The 13245-nt window shown below is 50.9% G+C and overlaps 2 protein-coding genes across 2 annotated transcripts in view; one reads left to right on the top strand and one right to left on the bottom strand.

The window, feature by feature from the left end:
- Window positions 1-13245, top strand: part of UBE2R2 (ubiquitin conjugating enzyme E2 R2) — a 214605-nt gene that overhangs the window by 112823 nt on the left and 88537 nt on the right. The gene's annotated exons all lie outside the window — the stretch shown is intronic.
- Window positions 1-13245, bottom strand: part of NOL6 (nucleolar protein 6) — a 32571-nt gene that overhangs the window by 5837 nt on the left and 13489 nt on the right. The window contains exons 16-24 of the mRNA XM_080371147.1: window positions 12368-12508; window positions 11953-12070; window positions 11599-11753; window positions 11207-11370; window positions 10612-10764; window positions 9317-9414; window positions 7929-8053; window positions 7675-7764; window positions 4940-5137 (exon numbers count right to left, since the gene is read on the bottom strand). Of these exons, the coding sequence (XP_080227273.1) occupies window positions 4940-5137; window positions 7675-7764; window positions 7929-8053; window positions 9317-9414; window positions 10612-10764; window positions 11207-11370; window positions 11599-11753; window positions 11953-12070; window positions 12368-12508 (1242 nt within the window). The remainder of the gene's footprint in view (window positions 1-4939; window positions 5138-7674; window positions 7765-7928; window positions 8054-9316; window positions 9415-10611; window positions 10765-11206; window positions 11371-11598; window positions 11754-11952; window positions 12071-12367; window positions 12509-13245) is intronic.

Here is a 13245-nt window from a genome sequence, read left to right on the forward strand (position 1 = left end):
AGGAAACATTTTCCTGCTCATCCACACAGGAAAGACCTCCTGTGTACAAGATGGGCAGCTCCTCTGCCAGGAGCTCTTCCACAGGCACATGCAGTCTAAGAAAGCTAAACCTCAGTGAAAGAGAGCATTTCACACCTAGTGACCTCATGACCTAACCAAGCACAAAGCGTTAGGTCTTTTAAGAGCCATTATTGACATGTAGATGGACATGGCATAGGCAGCTTGATCGTATTTTCCCCACCATGAGAAAACATCTCTGGACCTCAGGGCTTGGGACTTTCTGAGCTCCTGAATGCATGCAGATGGGCATGGCAAACATATCCACAAGTCCGGTGTCCTCCGGATAGTCTCTTGAGTCTGGAGAACAGCCAAGCCACCTCGGAGCAAAAGCTGCACTGATCAAGCCTTCCCACACCACATCCTTAACAAATGGCTGGGGGTTCTGCAGCTCAACAGCCACAGTGACACAGACCAAAAGTCATGGCAGAGATGCAATGAGACGCTCATTTGAGACACTTAATTTACCCTTGCTGGAGAATCCCTGCCAGGAGCCAACCCAGGGTTTGCTTGCAGAGGTGCTTGTGACCATAAGCAGCAGGGAGACTGGTGATGGGCTGAAGCTCCAGGGAAGCCCTCTCTGCAGGATGTCTGGCACCTGCCTTCTCCCAAAAATATCTGTCTGCAAAGCCTTCTCATCTGGACAGACTCCCAGAACAGGCCTTTTCTATCAAACCTGTCCTGGAACTGAAGAATTTGCTGTCTGTATCCCACAACTAGCTTTTCATCTCTACCCAGAGCCTCCCAGGCACCACAGCAACTCAATCAGACCAGCTCCTGCAGCACATCTCCTTGGAGCACAAAAAATTAAAGCAGTCAGGGCTCAATACCTCCCCCTCCTTTCATTCTGTCCTCCGATTAGGCTCTCTCAGGAAAGCATGCAGCAATCCTTCAGCTCCAGAACACTCCTGCCTTGCTAAACCTTTTTATTTGAGAACAGGGACATCTCAGAAGTAAACAGGTTGGACAGGAGAAAAGTGGGTCCTGGGCCAAGGACAATGAGGAAGATGCTACTCTGCCCCTCTCAGCTCAATCAATATGCCCAGGTATTTAAATCCCTTTTTCACAAGGGAAGCTCAGAAAAGGGGAGATTTTTTTCTGCCCACAGAAAAGAAACAAACAAACAAAAAAAATCCCACAGCACCTCTGCATGGCAGATGTCTTCCTTCATTGCTATAAACCCCACATGCACTATCAGTCTCAGTTACAACCTTGTTGCTTAACTGTGTAGTTTGTGCTACTAAGGGATAGCAAATTACTCTGACTCCAAGTCAGCCAGTTCTGTGTCCAAGTGCCTTCTCATGCAAAATCTCTTGTAAGGATTCATACCACACTCCTTTCTGGCACTGACTTCTTACTGCATTTGGATCACACCCAGGGCTCCCAGCCTGCAGGACAAGGAGCAGCTGAACACTGCTCAGAGTGGCAAAAGTCAAGAGGAGGAGAAATTCAAGGGCACTGGAGAAGCTACCAATGAAAGCCAGGTCAAAACACAAAACCAATGCATGTCTTTATCTTTAAGCAACAAAATCTGTACAGAGACACAAAGCCAGATGATTTCTGATGGAGTAGTTTCTACTGACAGCTTGGCATCACCTTGCTTGCTGGTTACTCTGCAGTGCAAGGTCAGCTTTTAAGGCCCTCCAACACAGGTGGACACTGCTGACTTATCTGAGAGCACCTGCAGCATCACCTCTGATTTTTCCAGGGGAAGAAACACCTGTTTACTCAGAAAGAGATATTCATCAGTCCCTTCAGGTCTGCTTGCTACGGATCTAGAAGCTACAAGTGACAAGTGAACTGGTACTGCAAGATAGCTGTAATACAAGGACCACAAGGGAACACAGTCATACCAATCTCAAAACCTTCAAGAGCAGCCCCCCAGACAGGGCTGCCGAGGCAGATTTCAGGCTCTCTACCCCATAGTTCACTCTTTACAGAAACTTGTGACCAATTCCTGCTCTGTTCCCTCCTGAGCACCCTCAGATCAAAGCACAAGAGACACTAAATGAATGCAACGCTGCTTCCAACAAGGCAATGCGACCCTTGTCTGTAGCTATGTTTCTTCATTGGGATGTTAGTATATTTGATTTAGGACAGCTGTAATTTGTAACTCTACTAGACCTTATTACAAGTTGATTATTACCTGTATTAGAGAAAACAGGCAGTAAAAATTCAGACAGCTTGGATGTCACTATTGACTAGACAAATTAAGTCATAACTCTTTAAAGGACAATCAAAGCTGCTTTCCAAGGAAGTCTCTTCTGCACCTTTCACTTCCGGAGCCATTTGCTGACACCACGCTGACTAAAAACATAAAAAAGTCCTATAAATTGCAAAATACCTGTTAAGTTTCCTGATTGACTGCCTCAGTATACAGCCAGATTTGCTGCAAGCAGTTAACAGCCTCCCCAAGGCGCCTGCTCTCCCAATCAGCCCGTCCAGCAGTCTCTAGCCCCCCTTCAGGCAAGAAGTCAGCCTCCTGCCAGGTCTCCGTGAGGGCTGCTTAGACCCAACTCCTTCAGAGACACAGAGGCTCTGGCCCCGTGCATACAGGCACCTCCAGCACCTTGGCAGCTGCTAAAAGGCTCTGTTCAGCTCCAAAGCCCCCTTCCAGCATGGGGCAGAGAAGGATTTCAGGCTCCATTTCCTATCCACATCCTTGCCTCCCGGTTGAGTTTTCACGGCAGCAGGTTAAATCCTCATCATTTAGGGAACAAAAGAGAAGGGCTGGTCTTGATATTCCTCCTCTGATCCAGACACCAGAAAAGACACTGAAATAGAGAATGGTTCCCAATCGCTGTGCTTCCTGCTCCCTTTCAGAAGTCGTGCTGGGTGCTTCTCCCCCTCTTTCTTGCATATCCTGAACACCCTCTCCTTCATGTCCTTCCAGCTAAAGAAGCAGCACTACTTGCAGGGAAATTGCGGGACAGTTTCGAGGTTTTTCTCATGTCCTGGTTTCAGCCAAGATAAGAGTTAATTTTGTGCTCAGTAGCTGGTGCAGTGCTGTGTTTTGGGTTTGGTGTGAGAATGATGGTAGCACACCAATGGTTTTAGGTTTTATATATATATAAGCAAAGTCAAGGACTTTTCAGTTTCTCAGGCCCTGTCAGCAAGAGGGCTGGAGTGGCACAGGAAATTCAGTGGGGACACAGCCAGGACAGCTGACCCCAACTAGCCGAAGGGATATTCCATACCATGGGATGTCATGCTCAGTATATAAACTGGGGGGAGCTGGCCAGGGCCTGCTAGCCAGTGAGTGATGAGCAACTGTATTGCGCATTACTTGGTGTTTTTTTTTTTTAATCTTCCCTTTGGATTTTATTTCTTTCCCCTTCTCTTTCCTTTTTGTTACATTTTTTTTCCCCAATCATTAAGTTGTTCTTATTTCAACCTTAGATTTTTACCTTTCCCGCCCCCCCCCCAGTTTTCATCCCCAGCCTGCTGAGGGGGGAGGCAAGTGAGCAAGTGGCTGTGTAATACTTAATTGCCACCTAGTATTAAACCACATCACATCACCTCAATCTGGAGGGGCCTTGTGAGCATCCCTGCCTCTCACTTCCTCAGCCTCCAAGACTGTCCCAACCTACTGTGGGTGACAGGAGGACTGAGCTTGTATCTTGCTAGATCTGGAAGCTCTAGTGAAGCCATAGCAGATTCTCATGGGCAGAGGTCATGACGCAGCACAGCTGGTGGGCAGCTTGGGAGGCAACAAGCCTGTGCCCAGGGTGAGGAAACCTTCAAAAAATTCTCGCGGGTTTTCTTTGCCCACCTCCTAAGCAACCTGGGTTAAGGCGAAAGGGGAGCTTGAACTTAAAAAAGGGCCCAGCATCTTCCAGCCTGAACTGGACTTTCAATTAAGGCACCGCTTTCACAATCGTGGCCAAATACTGGGACAGGGAGGTGGGAAATCTCCACCCCTGGAGACAGACAACATTCAACAGGACTAGGCTCTGCACGACCTGCTCTAATGTCAAAGCCAGCTCTGCCCTGAGTGGGAAATGAGGCCACAGACCTCCACAGCACCCTTCCTGCCAAAGCCAGCCTACTATTCGTACAGCAGCGCTGACACTCACAGAAGTGCTGTGAGCAGTAAGGGACAATGGCACTTCCAAGTCAAGGCAGCTTTTGAAGAAAAGGCATCATAGCCCCACCTCTGTACATTAACTTTTAGCTCAGCTAGTGCATGCGAAGCTGGAAAAGGCCAAAGATACAGAGGCTGCACACCTGCAAAGCACCGGCTGTCCAGATGCAGTGTGGATCACTGCTGCCACCCAGCATCTTGCATATCACCCCAACTTGCTGAGGCTTTTGCACAGCCATACAGTGGAAGAGAACGGGGTTGATGACTCTGGATATTAATGTTCTCGTTACCCACATTATCACCTCGTCCCCTGCCATCATGCATGTAACAACACAGAGGAGCCATCCTGTGAGCAATATGGCTCATGCAACCATTGGCCTAACAGCAGGAGCCCTGCTGGTACCATGCTATGGATTCCTGTACATCCCACAGAAAATATGGGTAGCTACCATCTATCATGCACCCTAGTTGGTGCAAGAAGCCACAAAAAGTCAATTAACTGTCTAGACAAAAATGGCTAAAGATACTTCTGCACTGAAATATAGAAGTCCTCAGCAAAAGCTCCAGGTGCTTTGTATCTGAGGTCATTCTCACATCAGCAGCACTCCCATTTCCATGCATTCACCAGGTCTTCTGCTGAATAAGCAATTTCAGATGTACACAAGGAGTGACCAACCCAAGAAAAATGCATGAAAATGTCACCAGCTAGGTCCTGCAATAGCAAGCAACCTGAATGTCAGAAGGCAGCTCCCTCTTAGGCAAGTAGCCCCCTGCACCTCCCCAGCGGGCCGTGCTTACTCTCAGCTCCTGTAGGTAGCACTGTACAGGGTCATAATCCACCACAGGAAAGAGGATCTTTACAGAAGTGCTGTTCTTCACCACGCCTCGGGAAAACGACTTTAGTGGCCGGTCCACACTCTCCAGATGCCGAGGAATCTGGTTTGGATTCAGGTGGATTAGGACATCGTAGAAGTCCAAAGGAGGGCGGAAGACCAACTGCAGGGAGAAAAGACCAGTGCAACTCAATATAGAACACAGGCAAGCAGGAGAGATGAGAGGCTTCCCAAGTCCTTGCTTCCATTTTACTCCCTTTTCCTTAAAAACCAGTAAACCAAAGAGAATCGTTGTGAGGTTATGCCAGCAGTTTGCCAAAACAGCCACAGGAAAAACATGGGGAACTCCAGCCCATACTGGCCACCCCACTCCCTCTGGGCTGAGCCACATCCCCGTTGCATCACGGGCTCTGCTCACATCAGAAGGATGTGACCCTCACACCACTACAAACCTGTAGTGGTTTAGGCTGTGACAAGGACTGTGTCAAGAGCAAGGTGGTTCTTCCACGGCCATCTCCTGGTGGATAAGCTAAATGTCCTCAGGACCACCAAACTGCACCAGAAAAGACACACTGGATTACTACAGCCCAACTGTCCAGCAATCTCAACCCTTAGAGAGGGGAGCTGCTCCCTACCCACATCAGATGTCTAGCCAGAAGGACTACACTTTCTACCTTATTGGTTTCCCAGGTCAGCAGAAAAATCTAACCACTGTCCCCAGGACTTCGGGATGTGCCTGGAGAAAAGCTTTCCACGGGGCCAAGGTGGTGCTCTCCAGCCCTCACCAGACCCCAGGAAGCCCACTTGACTGCACAACAGTAGGATAGGCAGTCAAAAGAGGGACAGACAGTAACCTGAGACAGGTAACCAGGCCACATGTGGCAGAGTCCCAGAACGAAGAGGGAAGTCAAGAAGCTAACAGGAGCCTAACAACACCCCAGGGACTGAAGGAGCTGTGTAATAACAGGATGGTCCCATATGTCCAACAGGCATTGCCCCGGAAGGCAGCAGCTCCTTCTATCAAGCAGACAGAGAGTAAGAGCAAGCGCCAGTAATGGAGGGGAGCAACCCCAGACACATAAATATTTGGACAGGCAGGATCTGGCACTGTGGATGCAGCTGTATTAAAATGGAAAAAACTTAAAACCATGTATACGTTTCTGTGGAATAAATGATGCAGAGACATGAACAGAAGCGCATGACACCGCCCAACTTGGCGCTGGCAGAAAACCCACTGCTCTGAGCTTTTTATAGCTAGGCTGGGGAAAACACACATCACGAACATCAGTGATCAGCACCAAATCCCAGCTCTGGTCCACGTAGACACCCTTCCCCGCCCAGCTGACCAAGCCCATAGCTTATTGTACCCTGGAAGCGAAGAAACAGAGCTCACAAATCCATGTCTGCACCTGCATGACAGTGGGCATGTCCCCAAGTGACCCAAATGCAAAGGAAAAAAACCTCAAGAGTACCCTTTTCGACACATGGAAAGAGGAGGCAGCCCCAAGTTGCACTGGAAAGGCTTTTTCCTCCTCTCCCCATCAAGCTTTGCTTACAAATAGATTAGCAGCCCTGGAAACAGTGTCCCATGTTTATCCCTAAGGAACATCGCAGGCCTAGGAGGCCACTGGTATGGACCAGAGGGATAACCTCAGGATGGGAAAGGATCCCACTGCAATAGCCATAAGGAGGGCAGGGGGAAGGCGGACCAAAGGAGGCTGAGTCAACGGGTCAGGACGATGCTATGGACAGGCAACAGCTCGTTTCAGGAGCTAACCAATCCCAGCTCACACTGCACCTCTTGAATTTCAGTCTTGTGTTCACACTGTGACTGCAGCACACTGGGCACGTCTCATGCAATGTCTCATCTCTTCACAGCCCTGCAACACACACTGCTACCACTTCAAGTAGGTCTCAGCCCTGTAATACTTTCAGCACAAAATGCAGAAGAACTGAAAGCAATGTCAATAAGTCCATTTTATATTGCCTAGGCAGAAAAAAAATCCACTATATGTGGATTTGGGTTGTTTTCCGATGTGAAACTGTCGTATCTAACCACTGTTTGGCTTTTTTAGTCCTCTCAGCTTCAACTGCTTAGGTCACTACTTGGTACACCAACAAGCCCTTCTCCAGAACATACATACCTCCCTTCAAAGAGCAAATAAACGGGTCTACATCTCCCAGGTTCATTTTAGTAATAGAAGCTTTAACTTAAAACACAAAATCACTGAGAAAATGAAGATGGTTAAACTACACGGCCTTGCTCCTCCACTCAAACCAAAATAACGTCTTCCTAAAGTGCCTGTTAGCATCTGACCAAAACCTCCACTACCCTGGGCTTCATTAGATTCACAAGCCAGATTTGTACAGTTACAGTCTCCCAGAGGAGCCATTGCTCCAGCCACAGACACGCAACTGATTAGGCACGGCAACATCATGGGTTGCTGTCATAAAAAAATAAATAAATCAGAGAATACAAAATAATTTGTCCCAGTCAATGATATTTCACCCCCAGTTGAGTCCCCCAGAAGCAGGGTAGCACAGCAAGGCACCAGCCTCCATGCTCCCATCCTTGCTGCTCTTCATCCCAGGACACATGGCCACAGCCTGAATCCTACTAATACATCCCAGGGATCATCACCAAAGACCAGTGTACTTTGCCAGAGCCTGAAAACCCTTCTTGGTGCCTCGGGGTGTTACCTTCACATCCTGCCTGTTGAGTGGGTCCATGAGCTGCTTCTCCAGCACACGGAGAGACTCTGAGGCCAGCACAAGAAGACGTTGCAGGATCTGGGGAGGGAAGAAAGCCAGAGGCTGAAACACAGCAGTCCTGGGTGTGGCAGGGACCCCATTCATTCACAGGGCCATCAGGAGCTCATCACTCCACCACTAGGAGCAGGGAACTGCCCCAAGCCAGCAGTCACCACGGGGTAAGGACAGAGGGCCCAGCTCACCTGTGCTGAGGGTTGCTCTTGGGTCCACATGGAGCTCCCATGGTCTTTGGGGGTGGCGATGAACATGACGGGGAGGCGAGAGCGAGCAGCCACAAACTTGTTCTTGATCTCTGTGTAGTCAGCGTCTGGAGAACGCAGGCAGACAGATGAGATGCTCTGCCCTGTCCACAGCCCTCCAACCTCCTCACCCATGTATCACAACCCAGAAAAGGGTAGTACAACAGACTTTATCCTCTCCCACCATCTGATCCCCACAGTCTGCAAGCAACCAGAGCTCCACAGCTTCAAGCTTGCTCTGCTCTCACACTTCCCTCAGCATCTGCCTGTGGGAAGTTTTGGAGACAAGATGCTGGGCAATAGACCTTTACACTAAACCCACCCAGGGAGGCCCAGACATGGCAGGCACTGGGACTAATGTATGCTGGGAACTCCTGTTATAAGCTGACAACAGAGTTTGTACTTTTGTTTGTACCAGTCTTCTGCCTTTTTCCCCCCTTACCTTCAAGTGAGGAAAAAAATAGCTCTTTAGCCAGAATTAATTCACATTCAGTTCGTTAAAAAAAGCTGGAGGGTAGAAAAACATCCATTTCCAAAACCCTCAAGCAGCTCTACCATTTCTCATAGATCAGCTACACCCAGCTTTTAAAGCCACCTTCCACCTCCCACAACCACCAAGACAATCCCATGGTCTCTTATGGCTCCTGGGGATAGACAGCATGTATCTAAAAGATGACCAACAGACAAAACACAAGGAAGAAGGCAGGACCACAGGTGCACTTGGATGCACCAGTGTGCTCCTTTGGAAACCAGAGACCTTTACTAGGAAATTCTCAAGGCTCAGAAGGTAACAAAGCCTTGAGGACTGCAGCCCTTTTCCCTTGCAAATTCTGAAACTGGGGACTAGCAAAGATCATTCCCATGACCTGAGTGGCTAAGTGGGCCTCTCAAAGCAGACACGCGGCACGAGGCTTTGAAGCTTCCCATTCAAGAGCCCAACTGCTCTCCCAGCACAACCAGAGGTTTGGTCCCCAAGAGCCAAGGCAAAGCCTCAAGCAAAAACGCTGGCTATGAAGGAGCAGAGGACTTCAAAGACACCATGACATCCAATACCACCCAGGATTGCCACAGATTTCAGCAAGATCAGAAGCAGCAGAGCATCATCACCGAGATCCACCTCTTCAAAGGCAGGTGGGGAAAAAAAACCCATACCACAAGCAAACCCGCCCTGAAGGCAAGTTAAGCTCAGCAGCACAGGAGTACAGGAGTGGAAAATCTCCTTGCCCCAGGTATCCAAGAACCCTGGAGCCAGGTGCTGACCAAGAAGGGCTCAAGACCCTCACCCACATCTCTCCATGCTGCCTGCTCACCTCTCCATGCTGCCTGCTCACCTGTGAGACCAGCATTCAGGTTGACAATCAGAGGGTTGTTTTTCCAGTCAAAGGTTGCCAGCAAGTCAAGGAAGCGCAGGAACCCCACCTGGGGAGAGCTACAGGCAGGACAAAACAGTTCAACACTGGCATGAGCTTTCCTGGCAGCAAGAGAGGCTGTACTTGGGCCTGAATTAGAGATGCCCAACCAACATGCAGCCCAAGAAGCAATGTCCATGGTGAGAAAGGGAAGTCCACAACAAACATGAGGCACTTCCCCTTCTCAGAATCCCTGCGGAATTTCTTTCCCCCTTGTTCCTCCCCCCCTCAAGGAAAAGAAACCGGCTGAAAGTGAAACATTGCCCTTGGATGACCCATCATCTCCTGATGCTTTCCCCACCCAGACTCCTGGGCTTGGAGCAAGCAGGAGGTGAAGAGAGGGCTGCTCCCATCTCTGTTGCAGCTCTGAACACCAGCCAAGTTCCCACTGTCTCTCTTCCCCTGCAACACAACACACATCCAAAGGCAGACTGCTGGGAAGATGGGGCTCCTCCTAGCAGAATACTTTAGGAGACAGGAAAGCATTCTAGGCATCAGGCTGTTACTCCTGCTACTTTGGGGAAATACTTGTCCAGACCCCACAGGCAGGGCAGAGTAACCTTTTGGCTCCACATAAAGCAAAACCACTCTCTTTAACTTCATTTCACTCCCTCTAGGCCACATCCCATCCACCTACCAGGGGTCAGCAAGCAACTGGTCCTGTGGGGTTATGTACCCACATGCTATTCTCTTCAGCTTCCAGCAGGCAACCTCTCATCCTTCCCTCGAGAGTCCCCTCCAAGAGGAGGGCAGGCTGCAGGCACCAGCACCACCATAACATCCCTCCTGGGGAACCCATGAGCCCCAATGTGCTGGTAGCCCCAAGACAGCCCTGCCTCTGCTTCTCCTGGCCATCACACCCAGGACAAGGCCCCCCACCAGTCCCCAAGAAATCACAAGACACCCTGTGGTCGTGCTACCAGCACCCAGAGGCCACAAGGACACTTGGTGCTATCATTACCTGCTTCACCTCTTTCTCTGCAGCACACAGGGTAGAGTAAGCCACAGCCCCATAGCACCAAGCATCTTCACCTCCTCTGGCCAGACACTCCCAACAGGGCTTGAGACAGCGTTTTGGCAGCACAGGGGCCTCAAGCTCTCTGCTGTGCACCCTCCCAGCACCTCCTAACCTAACAGCATCCCATACCTCCTCCATCCCAGGTAAAGAAAAAAAGCACTAAATCCCCATGGTGCCAGCCCAGGTTCCTCATCCTCACCTGGGCGGTGTGAAAGGGGCCGGGTGGAGGAACAGAAATGCCACAAGGAGGTCCACACACTCCTCAGAAATGTTGTCGCTCAGGAGCTGTGCACTGACCCAGCGCTTGGCCAGCCGGCAAGTGCTGCCAAAGACAGGGTACTGCTGTTGAAGCCTGCAAGGAGGGAGACAAGCCACTGCTCAACCCACACATCCCAGGACCAAAACAGCCTTTCGGCATTCAGCAAGAGAGGGGTAAAAACCTGCCAGAAACATGTGCACAGCATCACGAGCCCAGGGTACTCTCTGAGGTGTTGAGACTTTGCGGGAACAAAGGGAAAATGCTGCTATATGCTCCTCTCTAACCATGCTGCTTTTTGGTACTTGTCTCCCTAAACCAGTGACCTCAGATGTGACAACAGGGACAAATGGTGCCGCTCCCACCCACATTCATCCCTCTATCCTCCTGCAGAGCCTCTCAACAAGGTGGGCTGAAGGGCTACTTCCCACAGTGACCTCCACTCCCCACCATCACCCTCCAACATCAAAGGCACCTCCATGCTGGCTTCCAGCCACATCCTGTGTCCTGGCCCCCAGGCACCCACTGCCTCCCCTACCCATGCAGAGAGCTGGTTAGATAGGGTAGATGTAACGTCTCCAGCTCCAGCTGCCGAGACTCCTCTGTGTCCTGGTACTTCAGCATCCCTTCTGGGGTGACCACTTCCTTCAGAATCAGGGGCTCCCGATGGTAGGCTACTTGGAGACGGAAAACATAGCCATCCTGAAATGGCAGAAGGTGAAGTCAGGCTTGGTGGTAGCATAAGCAGGCTAGCATGCTATGCTACACCTCAGGGACACAACAGCAGCATCCAGGCATCACTGCAGTCTCACCATGCTCTTTCCTATGCAAATCGCCAAATCCCACTTTTATCTAGTGGGACCATTGCCACAGCCCCCTGCCTCCTCAGTAACCAGTCAGGTCTGGAGAAGGTCCCCATTGTTCCCCTACCTTGTACACATCAGTGTGGGTGACCGCAGGTCTGCAAACCAGCTGGTGCTGCTGCTGGAGGAGCTCAGCCAGCTGGAGGTGGAAAGCTGCCTTGATGCGCTTGATGGCTTCTTTGTCCTGTGGCCACTGGCCACTGCCTTCCATGTGGCAGATGACTGGGGAAAAAGTGACAGCAGGAGGCCAGTAAGTCTCATGCAGAAACGGGGGTGACTGGGACTAGAGGTTACAGCAGGAAAAGCCAGGGCTCTGCTCCTGCCTGCAGCACACCAACACAGCAGTAATGAAGCCAGCATTGCTGCCTGCCTTCGCTTCCCCCCACCAAATCGCCTCCTGCTCACATCCCTCCCTACTTACTCCTCAAAGGAGCTATGTAAGCTGGGCAGGGCTTCTCCTCCGAGGGAAGCAGCAAGTGCTTAGTCTTGACTCGGGTATGGAAGTCATAAATCGGCTTCATGGGAATGGGAGGGAAGACCTGGAAGAGAACAGCCATGCAGGGGCTGCAAACAAGGAGCAGAAACCCTGGGGCACCACACACCCCCTCACCCCAAACCTCCCGCCCCAGCAAAGCCCTCCAACACAGAGGGCTTATCCAACTTGTGCAGAGCCAGCCCAAGGGACAGGACAGCAAAGAACAGGTACCACACTGCCCTGAGGGCCCTCAGGAGCCGCAAAAGCAGGGTGACTAATTCTCTCTCTTCCCCGTCACCCCAGAGTATCCCCCTTGTTCCTTGCAGACCCTCATGCACAGGCTGTGCGCAGTGACACTCACATCTGTGTACCGGAAGGCTGGATGGACACCCTGCACAGCCGTCACCGTCAGCGGCAGCCCCTTCAGGTTCCAAAGCTTGCGGCTCAGGTCATCATAGGAGCAGACAACATTGACCATGGCCTCCTCACCCAGCCCTGACGCCTGTGGACACACAGAGAGGCTCTCCGTTCACCTCCCTCACCCATGCATGAGCATCCACCTCGACACCCTCTCAAGCTGGCATCATAGCCAAGCTCCAAGGAGCGAGGCACTGCCACCCCAGGGAGCACTCAGCAAAACAGCAAGGTAAGAGAGAGAGGGAAGGCCAGGACAAGATTGTCTGCAGCACTCAGCAGCCACAGGCATCCTAAAGGCTGCATTTCAACTGGCAAGTGAAATTATGTCTTGCACAAGACTCTAAGACAGCACAAAGAGCTGTACTACCAGCAATGTCCCTAGGAAGGGAGAAGGCAAGAGCGATTTGGGAATAAAGAGATCACATACTAGCAAAGTGAGACCTCTGCTACTGCCTCCCCACCAGTTACTGCGATGCCAACAAAACAGCAACCACATCCTTAGCCAAGGCAGAGCTGTGAAGCACCGCAAAATCAAAACCAGAAAATATCCAGAGTATCACAGGAACCCTGGGGAGGGCAGCTGAGAAGCACCAAAAGGAGAACTCCTGCGGCCCTTGCTGCTTCCATCTCCCCAAAGCACAGCAGAGGAGCCTGAACCAGGAGGAGACATAAGAGACACCAAACCATTCAGCTCAGATGCAGCCGAGCAAAGCTGCTCACATCCGCCCAGCTTGGGCTTTCCGGCAGAGCAGCAGCACCCTCTGCGGGGTGTACCATGAACAAGTCCCCATCCTGCCCATCTCTAGAGCTGGCTGCACCATC

This window comes from Falco punctatus, assembly GCF_963210335.1.
Source record: "Falco punctatus genome assembly, chromosome: Z".
Lineage (NCBI taxonomy): Eukaryota > Metazoa > Chordata > Aves > Falconiformes > Falconidae > Falco > Falco punctatus.